Consider the following 18,160-nt stretch of genomic DNA (forward strand, 5'->3'; position numbering starts at 1 on the left):
TCCACCTCTATCAGACCTAAGTCTTTTGATCTTTTTCTCTAATTGGTTTTCAACTTCACTCTTATATACCTTGAACTTATCAAACACCTCATATTTTGTTTTGATAAGAAAGATATAACAATACTTAGAGTAGTCATCAATAAATGTCACAAAGTATTTGTTTCCACCTCTAGTAGGGGTTCTATTTGAGTCACATACATCACTATGTATGAGTTCTAAAACTTGTGTGTCTCTTTCTACAAGCTTGTTATAGGATAACTTGGGTCGTTTGGCTTGAACACACACTTCACATTTTTGCTTAAAATCTACACTAGACTTTGGTATTAACTCTAAGTCCATCAATCTTTGACTTTGTTCAAACTCACATGTCCTAACCTTCCATGCCACACATCACAAGATTTAACACTAAAAATTGAAGGAGAAATTTTATTCATTTCATGTGCTACATTCAAATTAATTAAACCTTCACTAACATATCATTTTCCAATAAAAACATTATTCTTTGTAATAACAATCCTGTCGGACTCCATTACAATTTTGAAACCTTGTTTCATTAAACATGAAGCACTAATAAGATTTCTCCTCACTTCTAGAACATGTCGCACTCCCTTGAGAATTAAGGTCTTCCCAGATGTCATTTTCAGCTCTATGTCTCCTACTCCATGTACTTGTGCGACAGTGTCATTTCCTAGGGTTACACTTCCTCCACTTGAGTCCTGATAATTTAAAAAAAAAAACCTTTTGTCAAAACACACATGTACATTTGCTCCAGAATCTACCCACCAATCACTATTAGAGTGTGTAAAATTAATTAAGGGCTTAGAATAGACCTCAAAATATAATCATTTTGATCACCTTGATCTACAAGCATATTTACTTGAGCTTTTGGACCCTTTTTCCCTTTGTTCCATTTGGGTTTAGGCTTGTAGACTTCTGTCTTCTTAAAATGGCAGCCCCTTGCTAAGTGATTGGTCCTCCCACAGGCAAAGCATGCTTGCTCTCTATTGTCATTGGAATTGTTATGGGACATATTTGGGTGGGAATGGAACCTATGGTTGAAGTCTCGACGAAAGGAATTTTGGTTTTGGTGGAAGGAATTGTTTCTATTGGTTCTCTTGAAGGAATTCTTTCTACGTTGGAACCTATTCTATTGTTTGAATTCTCCACTAGATTCACCTTAGATTTCCCTTCTTCAATCTGCTCCTCTAACCTATGCTTCTCTTCTACCCTAAGGTTGTTGAACACTTTGGTTCAGGTCAACTCTCCTTGTTTGTGCCTGAGACTCTTGGCAAAGTTTGACCAACTAGGGGGTAATTTATCCATGAGGCAAGACACTTTGAATTCTTCGGTAAACTTGGTTCCCTTTGACTCTACTTTTCTTAAGAGGTCTTTAAACTCATGGATTTGCACACTCACGGTTTTCTCCTCAACCATTTTGTAGCTGTTAAAGGTTGACACAGTAAAACGATCTATGCCTGCATCATCTAACCCATACTCAGCTTCTAACTCTTCCCAAAGGCTCTTTGCACCAGTGGTATCACGATAGACATCGTAGAGATCATTAGAAAGGGCGCTAAGAATCCTATTGTGACAATGATATTCTATTTCATCTTTTGTCATCTTAGGAGTGGTGGATTTTGAGCTTTGTGTTTCACTAGTGGGAGTGGAAATTGTAAGTGTGGTTTTCTTTGAAGGAGTCTCACTAGTTGTATCTTCTAAGGCGAAAACTAGCCCTAAGACGGTTAGCCAGTACCTCATTTGTTTTTGCCATCTCCTAAAGTTTTGGCCATCAAATTTTTCAGGTTTCACACTATTGGTTTCTATGGTATCCATTCTAATTCCAACAATCAAGATATGCAAATATTTCTGCAAATTGAAATACAAGTCTATTTGAGATTTCCTAACTTGAATCAAGGACTAAACATTTAATAGAAGGTTGCACGGGCTGCGGTGGGGGAGTGCTTGGATGGTGTTGATCGAAGGTGATCGGGTCGGGTCGTGGTCTCAGGTTTGGGAGTAGTTGGTCAAACCTTCCTTGAAATGGATGGTGGGAAGGCGGTGGCTGATGCTCGAAGTGTGGACTGGGTCGATTCCGGTATGGCCCCATGACGGCTGGATTTTGGCGGTGGTGCATCTGTCGCTGTGGGGCCCATCCTTCTTCCATCTGGGTGATGTATGGGGGTTCCAGGGGGCCGGGTCTGGGCTTTCTTCACCAGTTTTGCAGCGGTTATTGTTTAGTTTGTTGTTTAGTTCACTGTTTTTGTTGTTAGTTCTTAGATTGTTAGTTGTTGGATCTGCTCGCCAGATCTCGAATAAGTCCATTCTCTTTGAAGTTTCAGTTGTCGTCGTGGTTTCCGGCAATCGGATCGATTTGGGTTGCTGGCTCGTCGTCAGGATCCAGTCCTACCCGGTCTTCGTACTGGGTTTTCATTATCAGCCTGTGTTGAGGAGAAAGGGTGATCCTGGGATAGCCCGCCCAATAGTGTTCTATTGGTTAGTACCTATTCTAGTTAGTGCTACTTATTTTGGTCCAAAGTGCGCGAGCAGCGGCTCAATTCGATTGTGTTTGTTAGATCCATTGACGCGTCTTTCTCTCTTTGTCGGAGTGAGGATTTGTGTTGTTAGTCTTTTGGTGTTTGTCCTTTGTTGTAAACCCTGATGGGTGCTGTGATTGCGGTGTAATTGCAGTTTTTAATGAATGAAGTTAATTTCTGATAAAAAAAAAACATTTAATAGAAAATATGTATTCAAGCTAACAATAACAATGATATCAATATCAGCTGATAGTAAATGATTGAATATATATAATAGAAAGCAACAGACACAATAATTACTATTTTCTTAACGAATTGTCAATTTGATTGTAGAAAGCAAAACAACCAATTAAGTATAAAATTGTAATAGCAATTTTAAAAGGTCTAAAGTGAAGTAGATAGTTGATTAAAATCGGTTAAAAGAAACTTAACATACAAAGGCTTTAGAATGTTGTAAAAATTTGGGTTTTTTTCCTTTGTAAAATTGATTAAAATAGAAAATAAATTTGGTAAAATAAAAGAAAGAAAAGTTAAGATAAAAAATAGATAGGCTAATAGATAATATATATAGTAAAACCAAAGTGAGAAAACATGCCTAGTATGGTGAAGCGCGTCAAAAGACGCTGTCCTAAAGCCTTTGTAGCCTCCCTACGTGCAGGTGCTGACGGTCTACAAGACTCCAAGATACGACCCCAATACAAGCTACCAAAGGTCCGCTATGAGCACATCCACAGTCAGATAGAATCTCCAAGTCACAGAACCGTTGCCCAAAATAATAGTAAAATATGGAAGGTAGTAATGAAGTGGTAGTATGCAAATGAGGAGTAGAGATAACCCTTTTGTTGTAAACAAGTTGGTAACATTGTTGCCTTTTATAGGCTCCAATTATCTCATGTAACCTCCATCATAAAACACACCATAAAATCAGAAAATTAAATCCCAAAATGAAACTCCTATAACCCCCAAATAATTATAGGATTAAAAGCATAAGTTACAAATTGAAAATTGAAAATCAAATTAAAGTTTAAAATCTTTTAAAATACCAACAATATATATACTTTAAATAGAAGATTTGCTAGATTAATTTCCTAACACTCCCCCTCAAGTTGGAGAGTGGACAAACCAAAGGAGTAAAGACTTCTTTTCCCAAAGCTTTAGTGAAGACATCTACCAATTGGTGTGTTGAACCCACGAACCTTGTATTAACGGATCCATCTCGAATCTTTTCTCGGATGTAATGACAATCCATTTCAATATGTCTGGTCCACTCATGAAAGACTGGATTTGCTGCAATATGCAACGCAACTTTGTTGTCACAGTATAACAATGCAGGTTCTGAATGTAATACTCCCAAGTCTCTAAGAAGATATCTCAGCCAAGTCAACTCACAACAAGTGCCTGTCATGGCACGGTATTCTGCTTCAGCTGAAGAAAGCGACACTGTTTTCTGACGCTTTGATCTCCATGAGATCAATGAGGGGCCAAGAAAGACACAGTAACATGTGGTCAACCTTCTAGTGAGTGGACAACCTACCCAATCCGAGTCACAATAGGCTCGCAACCTGAAATCACTATTTAAGGAGAAGAACAATCCTTGGCCAGATGTGTTCTTAAGATAACGCACAACACGGAGTGCTGCCTCTATATGAAGCTTACGAGGCTGATGCATAAATCTGCTTAGTACATGCACATAATATGTAATATCCGGCCTTGAAACAGTAAGATATATCAATCTACCAACCAACCTCCTATAATGACCTGCATCCTTGAGTAAATCACTTTTATCAGACAACTTCAAACCTCGCTCCATAGGAGTATCAATAGGTGCCGCACCTAACAATCCCGCATCCTCAATGATTTCTAAAGCATACTTACGCTGGGAAATAAAAATCCCATTCTTAGAAGAAGATACCTCAATGCCAAGGAAATATTTCAAATCACCAAGATCCTTAAGACGAAAATGACTATGCAGGAATTTCTTAATTGAAGCAATACTCATTTCCAGTAATCAAAATATCATTGACATATATCAAGAGGGTAGTGAAAGACTTGCCTTGTGTTCTGATGAATAAAGAGTAATCCGCTCGAGATTGAACATATCCTGCAACTCAAATAGCTTCTGAGAATTTTGAGAACCACTGCATAGATGCTTGCTTCAAACCGTATAGTGATTTATTTAATCGACACACCAAGTTTTCTTCCCCCTGTCTCCGAAGCCCTGGCGGCACTGACATGTAAATCCCTTCATTAAGATCGCCGTGAAGGAAGACATTATTGACATCTAACTGGTGAAGGGACCACCCTCGAGCAGCGGCCAAGGCAAGGAGACAACGGACTGTGATGATCTTGATAGTGGGGGAAAAGGTATCCTGATAATCAACACCTTCTAGTCCCTTCGGGGAAATCCGATAAGATAGTCAACACCTTCTAATTGAGTGAATCCCTTCGCTACCAATCGGGCTTTGTACCTCTCGATGGAACCATCAAAACGGTGCTTAATCTTATACACCCATCGACATTCAATTGGTGTCTTACCTGCCGGAAGAGAAGTAAGAGTCCAAGTGCCATTGGCTTGGAGAGCCTGCAATTCGAAACACATTGCCTCCTGCCACTCAGGATGAACGACGGTGTCCGAATAAGACTTGGGTTCTGTGACATTATTGATTTGAGCAATAAAAGAACGATGTGCAGGCTTTTATCTGTGATAGGAAATATAATTGGCCAGATGATAGCGTGTACCTTTGGTTGGACCTGGAAGTGAAGTCGATTGGTTGGAGCAAGCGTGCATGACGTGGGAGCAGACATAATTCTTGAGTTTCACCGGTGGATTATGGGGACGGCTGGAATGACGAAGAGGCTCAGCTTGAGGCGCGGGTTGAGGCTCGGGTGAAGCAGGTTGAGACTCGGGTAGGGCTGGTGAGAGTGGAGAGGTCGGTGATGATGATGGCGCCGGGGACGACTACGCCGATGGTTCGAACGGGAATTGGTGGGTGAGGGAGCTGGGTCCGGGTAGAGTTTCTGGTGGAGGACCGAGTAGGTGGGAAGGCAGCGCCGGAGGAGGCGGCGCGTGGAGATCGATCGGGTTTGGTGGGGCTGGAGTTTTGGGACTGCAGGCATAGGTCCGAAGTGTCGGACGAGGAGAGGATGGTGGTGCGGGGTCGGAATTGTGAGTAGAATAAAGGATCTGGTGCTGGGTCGGAATGGTGGTCGTGGGTTCTTATTCAATTTCTTCTGGTGCGATCGATTTGGAAGGAGACAAAGACGCAACTATGAGATCGGGAGAAGATGAGGGTGAGATAGGAGGAAAGTCAAAAGATGATGTTGGGTCAGGTATGGGAAGAGGGATTGGGCCGTGAGAATGGGCCAAATGGGAGACAGAAGAGATGGGCTGGGCAGATGCATATGGAAAAACATTTTCATGAAAGAGCACATGCCGGTTGGTGAAAACCTTTGGGTTGAAAGATTGTATAATTTGTAAGCTTTTTGGCCAATGACATAACTAATAAAAATGCAAGCCATAACACGATAATCGAATTTGTGTGAAGGGTAGACATTGGTAGCATAAGCTAGACAACCAAACACACAAAGATGATGATAAGGAGGTGGCTTCGAGTAAAGGCGCTCGAACGGAGTTTTGAAGGAAAGAAGAGGTGTAGACAATCAGTTGATGATGTGAATGGCATGAAGTGCACAATCTCTCCAAAATTAGGTAGGGAGTTGAGCATGAAATTTCAAAGCTCGGGCAACTTGTAAAATGTGACGATGTTTGCGTTCCACAACCACATTTTGCTGGGGTGTGTAAACCCAAGAATGTTGAAAAATTACACCATTGTCATTAAAAAAGGATCGAAGTGAAAGGAACTCACTACCATTATCACTGCGAAAAGCTTTTATACGAGATGTGAATTGAGTGAAAACATAGCTGAAAAATCGTTTCAAAATTGATTGTGCTTCATCCTTGTGTCTCATCAAAAAAATCCAAGTGAATCTTGTGTAATCATCAACGATAGTGAGGAAATAATAGGCACCAAAAAGAGAAGGATGTTTATAACAACCCCAAATATCACAATGACATAAATCAAACGGTTTTTTAGATGAGATGGAACTAACACCAAAAAGCAAGCGATGTTGCTTAGCCAAAGGACAAATAGGGCAAGCATCAATAGGCTGAACTGAAAGATTTAAGAAATTCTTAGCAATGAATTTTAAAGGGGAATGGGAAACATGTCCTAAACGGCTATGCCAGAGATCAGTAGATGAAACTGTGAGGTTGCATGCTGGTCGATGGTTTGGTGATGAATGGGAATTGGTCAAGGTTTTCTTCGTTGCCAATGCCATCAAGTAGTATAATCCATCACACTGCTTACCCGAACCAATCGTCCTCCTCGTAGCCAGATCCTGCAAAACACACCAATATGGAAAAAATGTCATTGAACAATTCAAGCCCCTTGTCAGACGACTGACCGATAACAGATCAACTTTGAATGTAGGCACACACAATACATCACGCTGATAATACATAGAATTCAGAGGCAATGATCCTTTTGTAACAATATTAGCCTTCTCTCCGCTAGGTAATAATACAGGAGGCAATGAACAATTTTTACTCTTATGCGAGAATAATTTAGGAGATGAAGATGTGTGATCCGTCACCCCGCTGTAAATGATCCAGCTGCGGGAAGCGATCTTAGATAGACTTGGTGTAGTTACAGCAGCATTGGCTTGTGAATTAGAGAACTGTGGTCGACCCGAATTGAACATTATCACCAAGACCGGTTGATCAGAATGATCAATGATTTGAAATTTTGATTTCCCATGGAGACGAGATCGAGAATTGTTGTACGAGATATAGAGCACAACGGAATGGGAAGAAAATCTGTTGCACGAGAGACAAGGTGCAGCAGCTATGGAGTCAAAATTTAGTCCTGCTTTGATACCATGAAAGAAGAAGAATTGACTAAAGTGAATCTCATTGATGTCAATAGATGTACATATACAGCAAGCAGACTTTGGCTACAAGTTAGTTTCTCCTATGATCAAGATATCATCTATCAATGCTAACTACAATCTAGGAATACAAAGGGAAACTGTTATGTACAGAATATATATACTTTAAGGGCTAAATACTAGTTAGTACCCTATGGTTTAGGTCCAAAATCAATTCAGTTCCTGGACTTCTAATTTTATCAAAAACACCCCTGCACTTTCAATTTTGATCTAATAGGTCAAATTCGTTAATATTTTGTTATGAGTTCAAGTTATAGTTGGATTATTTGTTGAAAAACTATTTATTTTTAATAGTAGGACTCACTCCTAAATTGACTATGCAGACCACCTCGACACCACATCATAAAACATAGGTCATCTATGAGCCACGTTAACAAGTTAAATAACTCATCAATTGTCAGAAAACTAACAAATTGGATCTATTAGATCAAAATTGAAAGTGCAGGGGTGTTTTTGATGAAATTAGAAGTTCAGGGACTGAATTGATTTTGGACCTAAACCATAGGGTAGTAATTTGTATTTAGCCCATACTTTAAATAGAAGATTTGCTAGATTAATTTCCCGGCAAGAATAGAGGAAAATTTTGAAAAATGTTTTGTATGTGGAATGAGATTGTAGGTAAACTTGATATGGAGATGCAGAAGATTGTCTGAGCAAGTGAAGAAGTACGCATTTATTTAGTTAGTCTCCATTATTGATAAGGTTGTAGATAATGCAACATATCTCCTAGACAAGTAAAGATATAGATAAGAAATATAAATTTTAGATTTTTGGAAGATAGGATAATGAGATGTGTCTGAAGGAGATTGTTAATGTCTAAAAGTTCGGCGGTAGCCGAACCTTTGTTAACGCTGATCCGGTGGGCAGACCGATACTTGTGGTGCTCTCAAAGCCTCCGCTACCTGTCAAGTAAAATACAAAGGGCGTCAGAGGGAGACCGCGCTAGGTGGTCTTCAACTCTCCGATGCCTAAGTTAGTCAATGTATTTATGATGACAAAGTAACAGTAGGTAAGTATTGAATGCGTAATTAATGAGGAGAGAGGAGAGAACCTTTTATAGGTGAGGAAGAGGAGGTTCTTTTCTTTGTTTTTGATGTGGGACTGAAGTGCTTTAGTTCCCAGCTCTGGGAGCTACTGATGCCATTTTGGCACGGCGCGTGGCGGCGCGTCGGCGGTGATCTGGGGGTGATCTGACGCTGAGGTTGTAGCCCGCCTGGCGGTGTACCTGTATGTCATTCCTTTGGTTGGAATTAGTACCTTTAGCGGTACAATGAGCGTGGCCCATTATAGCTAAGTATGCTTGCGAATGTACATGCATGTACAGAGATCAACGAAAATCTTAAAAAAAAATTTATATTTTTTTAGATAATGAAACGTGGTGCAAGGAAAGCGATCATAAATCTCACCCAAAGTCCATAACAATATTTACATTGGCGATAATGACATGTGTTGCAACGAGATGGACATAAATGAGGTAAAAAAATATCATTGCACAAAAACTAGGGGTAGGTTCACGAAATCAAAAACCGTAAAAAACTGAGCCGAAAACCGAACCGGTTTGATTTGGTTTTGGTTTTGGTGCATCAAAAACCAAATCAAACAGAAGTTTGGTTAGTTTTTAACTCTTAAAAATAAAAATCAAGTCGAAGTTCAAGTTCGGTTTAGTTCTCAGTTTAGACTAAAAACCGAACCGAACACAACCAAACCCACCTCTAACAAGAACCATTGGATGAAATAGTATTAAGAAGCATTGACCTTGTCTTTACGGGGTGCATGAAAAAATTGACAGGCAAAAACAAGATTGGTGAATAGTGCCCAAGTGGGTGCCGCCAAACCTTGTCTTTTGCCTCTTTGGGTGTATTTATTCTTAGTGTGATGTTACTAGATGACCTCAACATTGATTTTTTATTACTAATTTTTTGTATAAAAAAGAAAAAAGAAAAAAAGAAAAGAAACCCAATATGGTAAATTGCAAAGAAGAATAAGAATTTGAAGAAGTCCAAACATTATTATAGTGGGAAGTAGTAGTGGTTTGGTGATTGCTTGTTCTATAATTAGTAGCACCTCTCCTGTTGTTCGTGCTTGGAGTTTCATGATGTCAACTCCTGTAATCTCTGCTGCGAGTAGAGGTTAATCTCTCGATCAATTCTCTGTTGTTCCCGGTCGATCCGACTTTGTTCACTGAAGGCTGCAATCTCTGTGCGCATGGCTTCCATTTCTGAAATTCTGAAATCGGGGCTAGGGGGTCCCGGACTGGTGAGGAGTTGCTGCCTGCCACCGGGTCCAAGGCTCCCAGCCCATGAGTTTCAATTCCTATGTCTGGTGTCTCGAACGCAGAGGTACCAGGACTAAAAACCAGCTCCCTGGCGACGTTTCTGCCCGCGCTCGCTGCCTCTTCTTGCTTAGCCATGGTATAGAGCGGGTAGTGCTATTCGAGAGTTCCCATAGACAGCGCCAATGTTTCTGGTGACCTCTCCGGGTACGTCAGGCAGAATGCTATACCTCCCTAGTGGATACCAAGGTAACTTCCGGGACCCTGTCAAAGGAAATACACAATGTTACAGGTATAAACCGTACTGGACGGTTTATGCATCTCCGATGCTGAAGTTAGGCTATGTATGTAATTTGACAGAGTAACAGTAGAAGTGAAGAAGTTATTACCCTCCTGAAGCTGGTTGAGCTTGACTTATATACTTAAGCATGGGAAATGCGTTTCCCGTTTCTTCGATGTGGGATGCGGTTCATTCCTTTGTAGTTATAGCAATTTTTGGTGTGTACTTCGGTGGGCTCTATTGGGCGGACCCGAGGTCTTTGTCACCCAAGGTGTCGCCCATTGTGAGCACCATTGCGGTGGGTATCGGGCCCAACCCATGATATAGCACTTGGGTGACCTTGCGGGGTTTGGTGATGGTATGAAACCTTGTAACAGTCAAGTATTTACTGGTATGTACAATGATATTAGATAAGAAATATAAATTTTAGATTTTTGGAAGATAGATGTGTTTGAAGGAGATCAACGAAAATCTTATAAATTTTATTTTTTATTTTTTTAGATAATGAAACGTGGTGCAAGGAAAGCGATCATAAATCTCACCCAAAGTCCACAACAATATTTACATTGGCGATAATGACATGTGGTGCAACAAGATCGACATAAATGAGGTAAAAAAATATCATTGCACAAAAACTAGGGGTGGGTTCACGAAATTGAAAACCGTAAAAAACTTAGCCGAAAACCGAACCGGTTTGATTTGGTTTTGGTTTTTGTAATCAGGGGTTTTGGCTCAATGTCCCCCCCTTGTATTCGACAGTTTCTCTAATCAAGGCTTGAGGGCAGCCGCACCGCCCTTTATTCAAAAAAAAACCAAATCAAACCGAAGTTCGGTTAGTTTTGAACTCTTAAAATTAGAAAACCGAATTGAAGTTCACTTTCGATTTAGTTCTCATTTTAGACTAAAAACCAAACCGAACCCACACATAACAAGAACTTGGATGCAGCTCAAGTTCTTGATTAGAGAAACTGTCGAATACAAGTATCATCATCATCCTCCTCTCGAACTTGGATGCAGCTCAAGTTCAAAGGATTGAACCTGGCTCTGATACCAAGTAGAAAAGAATACTTCAATTCAGGGTTAATTCGATAATTCTATTCATCCCACAATGAGGGTATATATACAAGTACAAAGGAGTAGTCTAACTCTAATAGGAAACAATCTTTCCATAATTACAGGATATCCTAATTAAATAAAATCCTAATTACATACATATTTACAGTGATTCTACAAGATTGACATAAATGAGGTAAAAAAATATCATTGCACAAAAACTAGGGGTGGGTTCACGAAATTGAAAACCGTAAAAAATTGAGCCGAAAACCGAACCGGTTTGATTTGGTTTTGGTTTTGGTGCGTCAAAAACCAAATCAAACCGAAGTTCAGTTAGTTTTGAACTCTTAAAATTAGAAAAACGAATTGAAGTTCAAGTTCGATTTAGTTCTCATTTTAGACTAAAAACCGAACCGAACCCACCCATAACAAGAATCATTGGATGAAATAGTCGGTGATTAAGAAGCGTTGACCTTGTCTTCATGGGGTGCATGAAAAGATTGAAAGGCAAAAACAAGATTGGTGAATAGTGCACAATGGGCCACAAAACCTTGTCTTTTGCCTCTTCGGTGCATTTGTTCTTAGCGTGATGTTTACTGGATATGACCTCAACATTGATTTTCTGTTACCTGTATAAAAAAAGAAAAGAAAACCACTATGGTAAATTGCAAAAAGAAGAATAAGAATTTGAAGAAGTCCAAACATTATTATAGTGGGAAGTAGTAGTGGTTCGGTGATTGCTTGTTCTATAATTAGTAGCACCTCTCCTGTTTGTTCGTGCTTGGAGTTTCATGATGTCAATCAAGTAAACCAAGGGCACAGCCACAGCGTGCCGCGTCCAAACTTTACCCAAAAACTAAGAGACCCTCTGCCGACAAATACCACGTGACATTTAAAATCATCATCATCATCCTCCTCTCGAATTTTCATTCCCAAACTGAAAATGCAATACCCAAATCTCATCCCTTATTTATATTATCATTATCATTATCATTATCATTATTATTAGTATTAATATTCATTGTTCCTCTACGACTTCTTCTCTCTCTCTCTCTCTCTCTCTCAATTCTCAAAACGCAGAGGACCCAAAAGAGAGAGCAGCACAGACCGCGAATCAACAAATTGCTTCAGGTGATTGACCCCTTTCTCTTTTTCTCTCAATTTAATTCATTGGGTTTCTGGGTGTTCTTTTTCTCTCAATTTAATTCATTGGGTTTCTGGGTGTTCTTTTTCTTCTTCTTATTGTTTTAATTGCGTTGAATGGTTTGATTTGAATTTTGAAACCCACTACGGGTTTGTTTTCAAGTCATGCTCTTTTGTTGTTTTGGTGATTCTTTGTATTGTACTGGTATTTGGTGATTTGAATTTTGAAACCCACTTGGATTATTTTTGAAATCTTCATAGCACTCATCTTGTGCCAAAACATATAACAACACTTTTGTGTGTATGTGGAAGTACTTAGTTTTCGAAATTTGTACTTGGGTTGGGTTTTCCATAGAATTAGCTCAAGGAGTTGTTTTCTCTGAGGGTGTCGTGTTGTTTTGGGATACTAATACAAGATAGGGCAGTAGAAATTTCGGTTCTACATAATGTACGTATCCAGAAAGGAAGGGTGGTGGGTGTTTGTTAATTGTACTCTTGTTCTGTTGGTGATGTTGAATTCTGGACTTGATTGCAGATAGAGCATGGCCTTTGAGCAGCCTCATCAGTTTGAATATATGGCGGATGAGGGTGACATGTCTGATTTCGTTGAGGACGCAGATGGGGATGCCGATGAAGAAAATCACGGTAGAGATATGGTTCTTGACGAATACGACATGGTATGTTTCCCTCATCTCTAGGCGCCCATGGTTTGTGTGTTGCTTTTACTGACAGGACCTGAAATTCCCTTGTCTTGAGTTTGATCAGCTTAACCAGGTGTCAGATACGTCTTCTGCCCAAGCAAGAAAAGGAAAGGATATTCAGGGCATTCCGTGGGATAGGTTAAACATAACGAGGGAGAAGTACAGATTGACGAGGCTTGAACAGTACAAGAATTATGAGAATATCCCTTCATCTGGGGAAGCTGTGGACAAGGTTTCAATTTGTTCTTAAGTATCTCTTGTTTTCATTTCTGATTATCAACTCAGTATCGAAGTTAGTGGGCATTACTAATCAATGTAATCTTCGACACTAGGAGTGTCAACTAATGCAGAAGGGTGGCAACTACTATGAATTCTTCCACAACACAAGACTGGTTAAACCTACAATCCTTCATTTTCAGGTTGGTTGACTTGCAAGTGCTATGCTATTACTAATTCACGACATTACATTCTGTTCCTTGTTGATAACCTTTAATGATGTTGTCATACAGCTTAGAAATCTGGTTTGGGCTACTTCGAAACATGACGTCTATCTCATGTCCAATTATTCAGTTATGCATTGGTCTTCTCTATCTGGCAATTTGTCTGAGGTCCTCAATTTTTCAGGTCATGTTGCACCAACTGAGGTAGTAAAGTTACCTATGCATAAATTTTATCATTTTAGTTCTTTTCAACCTTAAACAAAGAAAAAGAAAATGGTTTTATTTTTTTTGTTCCCAATTATATTGCTTATGCTAAGTGTTCATTCACATTTGTGTGTGGCCTTTATTTATGTATATAGTTTGATTTTGCCAAGTTCTATGGTCTTGCAGAAACATGCAGGAAGTTTGTTGGAGGGTTTTATGCAGACTCAGATAAGCACCCTAGCAGTCAAGGACAATTTTCTTGTTGCTGGAGGTTTCCAAGGAGAGCTTACTTGCAAGGTTAGTTTGTCATTTTATATCTCACTGGTACATCGGCCCCTCTGTCAGTTGGAGTAAATGTCCAAAGTAGAAAGAAACAGCTTAACAAATAATTTTTTTTAGCTGATTTTATCATTTCTCTAAGAGGACAACCATCTGATGTTTTTTGGAATTCTGAACTACCTCCCGTAATTGGACTTATCATAGAGTTAATATCTAAATTCTACATTCTTGTTTTGCTGCCATTATGATGATTTTCAATACTCAAGAGGATTCGTAGGCCAAAGTTATGATACCGCTACTTGGCTTTGCATCATCTTTCAAATATGATTTCCACATGAATGAGAACCTCTATTTTTATAGTATAATGTTGTTTTGTAACTTTCTTCTTTGATATATTTAATATATATATATATATATATATTTTTTTTTTTTTTGATACCACTACTTGGCTGTATTTGATACTCCTTTTGTTTTAAATTCTTATTGAGTTGCAGATACATTGGTATTCATTGTTGCATCTAGGATTTTACATTCTACTTGTCTAGGGAATTCTGTGAACTGATGAGTGAGAAGTGATTTACATTTAAAGAGTTGCATAAGATTTGACGTAGTTTAATTTTTATGTAATGTATGCATGGACTACTTTTGAATGTTAGTGGTAGTTGGTGAGAATAATGTCAGTCTGAGTTTATATTTATTAAAATTCTGGAACAGTATTGATGCCCTTGGAAATATTTTGTGGTAGGCAACTTAAGAGATATCAGCGGGGCTAAAACCTGCACCAAATGCGTAGAACTGAATTTAGCACTGGGCATTCCCAATAGGGTTTGTTTAGAATATATTGTGAAGTGATGTGATTTATTAAGAGATGATAATGGGTTCGGGTTTTGGAGTTTTGGCAAAGAGAATCTGGTTTTGTTGCTCTTTGGTTTAACTAATGAGTTGTTATATTGGTTTCTGTGAAGTGTAATACTAATTGTTTTCCACCTTTTCTTAGGTTCACCAGAGTTGTTTCTATGTGTTTCTTTATTCTTTAATCCAAGTTTTATATACATATCTAGGTCTCGCATGTGTACAATTTGGCCATCAATATTTAGCTTGGGCGAGAATTACAGAGCTGTAGTTGATTCTAGAAATATCAGGGAATTTGGAAGTAGCACCTGATTCTAAGCGTGGGGCTATCTACTCGAATAGATTTGGCATTTTTACACATGAACGTAGAAGTAACAAAGTGAGATGCGATTGATTATGTTCAATTGCATCTCAGTTATGAGATACTTTGTCAAATTTCTGGTAATCCCAAGGAGGTTCCTATTGATTGGTTATTTATCAGATTTTGTAAGGAGTGTAACAGAAGGAGTTTTTGAACCCGACAGGTTTCGGTTATCTAATTTAGTTCTACATCTTCTGACTTATTATTTGTTTGATTGTCATCGTTGAAGCAGTGACTGTTACATAAGATTCAATAGCAATTTCCATCTTTTTACGTTCTCAAGAATGATAAACTGCAAAATGACCCAAATGTTGTCTGGTTTTCTTCTTGCATTCCACAGATGAATGGTCATTTTGACATGGTCCTATACTCTTATTTTTGCATTCATATATTTAGTTTCCACAATGGTATATTAGTTAGTGAATGTCATAAATTCACTTGAGGTGTTTGCTACTAATGGAAGTCTGTTCATTGGAGTTGGGGCTTTTGTCTGGTTGCCCACCTTTTGTGTTTGTAATTGGGATAAGACTGATTGTAACTAGAGACAACATAGTGATTTAGCTCTGTTAAATGATTTGTATAATGTTATTTCTCTTTTGCTGCAGCGTCTTGATAAAGAAGGAGTGAGTTTTTGTACGCGGACCACATACGATGACAATGCAATCACAAATGCTGTTGAAATATATGATAGCCTGGGGTATCTTTCCTATTTCTGAAAGCTGTTTATCTAGATCTTATTGCTTTTTATAAGTAACACACAATCTGAACTGCAAACTCTTTCAGGGGTGGAATGCATTTCATGGCATCCAATAATGATTGTGGTATAAGAGAATATGACATGGAGAGATTTCAGCTTCTGAATCACTTTCGATTCCCCTGGCCAGTGAATGTGAGTCATCATATGCATAGATTGAATATTGTGGATTAATATTACTGTAACCTGTACATATATGTCAATTTCTGCCAACTATTCTTTCCCTAAAGATTACTATTAGAAGACCAGTTGTGTTGCTCCTAGAGGTTGTGTGTTGAAGAGTACTAGGTTATTGACAATCATTTAATTGTCAACTGTCGCTCTCTCTCTCTCTCCCTCTTGTTTAATTCTTTGGAAACCTCAAAGACAATAATTTAAAGTAAAAGAGTGCAAAATACATAATGTGCCTGCCAACTAGTTGTGTACAATTCCTTGATGTCTTCATATTTGTGGTTGTGGCCTCAATCATTTGTCCATTTATTTCATTGTGATGGTGAACTGGCTTTCTTTTCAGCATACATCAATAAGCCCAGATCGTAGGGTTGTTGCCGTAGTTGGAGATCACGTGGATGGATTGCTTATGGATTCTCAGAATGGAAAGGTACCAAGATTTTATTTTATTTTATTTTTGCAGTTGTTTAGAGTAGAAATATTGTTTCTATGAAGGTCAGGGTCATTAGAATTTCTGAAGATGATTGATGGGGGAAAATAATCAATATGACTATCATGTTCTTTAAGCTTTTGCCCTTTCTTCATTATCATATAAATTTCTAGAGATTGAGGAAATTATCCCTATGCCAGATTTGTTGCTATGCATATAGGAAAGTGTGCATCCTATAATCCTAAGTTCAACCCATTCTTTCGCCAATGCTTATAAACTACTAAATCATATAATAACAACTAAACTAAATGCCTAGTTGGTTAATGCACGTACAAGGGTTACTGACTTCGACAATTAATCCAGATTGTTGACATGCACTAATACCCCACCATTGTGAGCATAGATGATCTTGTAGTAACACAACACTTTCTTGCTAAACCAGTTGTCTTTATAATTGTCCAGAATGTAGGTGTATACTTTCTGTTTCTTGTAATATCATAATCTGTGATCCTGCCTTTGATTAGTAAAGCACCAAGTTTCAAACCCAAAGTTTTTCACTAAAAGGACCGCATATAGTGCTGAAAGGTGGGAACCTGTCACTAACTAGATGCACATTGTTTGATCTTTCCAGACTATTGCTAAGGTTGTTGGTCATCTAGATTACTCCTTTGCTTCTGCATGGCATCCTGATGGCCGCATATTTGCCACCGGAAATCAGGACAAGACTTCCCGAGTTTGGGATATAAGAAATCTTTCATCACCCCTTGCAGTTCTGAAGAATAACTTGGGTGCTACTCGGTCTATTCGGTTTTCATCAGATGGTCAGTTTATGATGGTTGCAGAACCTGCAGATTTTGTGCATATATACAGTACAAGGGCAGATTACAAAAAACGGCAAGAGATTGATTTCTTTGGGGAGATTTCGGGGGTATCAGCAAGTCCAGACGACGAGTCCTTGTACATAGGAATCTGGGACCGAACATACGCAAGCTTGTTGCAATATAACAGAAGGCATACATATGGATATCTTGATTCCTATTTTTGATTGATCAGCAAAGGGAGCTATATGATCCATTAGAAAGGTTAAGAGAACGGGTGCCATCAAGTTTTCATCCTATCTTTCCGAATTCGCTGTTCTATTTTTTGTTGTTATAAAGTTCACAGTAGAAATAAGCCATAATTGATTAGACTACAAATATGTACAGTGAACATTCAAACTTGCTTGAACATTTCGCTCTTTCGATGTCTTTGCATTTCAAGCTTCAAGTGGTTCGTTTTTTTTTTTGGCTTCAGTTGTCTTGTTTACGCATTTTGTTGGGGAGAGGGATTGTTGCACCTGTATTTGGTGGCGTAGAAAGTAGTCATTTCTCCTGCCAATAAATTATAGAAAACGAGTCGTATATTACAGGACCTAGAATTAGAGTCTGGTGAAGTACTGAGAAATCAATGGGGCATGTCTACTCCAGCGTTACTTTGGCGTGTGCAACAAGAGATACTATTATGCTAAGTTAATCCATTTTAAAGAAAATCCCTTGTCTGAGATTCGGGATGTCTGACTATTATTTTTTTTATTTGAATATATACTCAATATCATTTAGTTTAGTGAAAATAGTGTTTTACTTTGTGAAAAGAAAAAAAAAATTATTATATGGTCCAAGATTACTATACATGTGGTGGTT

At 38.7% G+C, this 18,160-nt stretch overlaps 1 protein-coding gene across 2 annotated transcripts; it reads left to right on the forward strand.

Annotated features, from left to right (window-relative positions):
- The first annotated feature begins 11,974 nt into the window (after nt 1-11,974).
- LOC133709638 (uncharacterized WD repeat-containing protein C2A9.03-like) lies at nt 11,975-17,770 on the forward strand. Of its 2 annotated transcripts, none has more exons than XM_062135444.1 (10): nt 11,975-12,277; nt 12,825-12,966; nt 13,046-13,222; nt 13,323-13,409; nt 13,500-13,634; nt 13,821-13,931; nt 15,732-15,823; nt 15,910-16,015; nt 16,395-16,481; nt 17,113-17,770. In XM_062135444.1, the coding sequence occupies exons 2-10, from the start codon at nt 12,832-12,834 to the stop codon at nt 17,524-17,526; spliced, it is 1,344 nt and encodes a 447-aa protein (XP_061991428.1). In that variant the 5' UTR covers nt 11,975-12,277; nt 12,825-12,831; the 3' UTR covers nt 17,527-17,770. The 2 variants fall into 2 exon arrangements, with proteins under 2 accessions (XP_061991428.1, XP_061991430.1); XM_062135446.1 differs by having other exon boundaries at nt 11,993-12,277; nt 13,055-13,222.
- The last annotated feature ends 390 nt before the right edge of the window (nt 17,771-18,160 follow it).

The sequence above is a fragment of the Rosa rugosa genome, chromosome 5, assembly GCF_958449725.1.
Source record: "Rosa rugosa chromosome 5, drRosRugo1.1, whole genome shotgun sequence".
Taxonomy (NCBI): Eukaryota; Viridiplantae; Streptophyta; class Magnoliopsida; order Rosales; family Rosaceae; genus Rosa; species Rosa rugosa.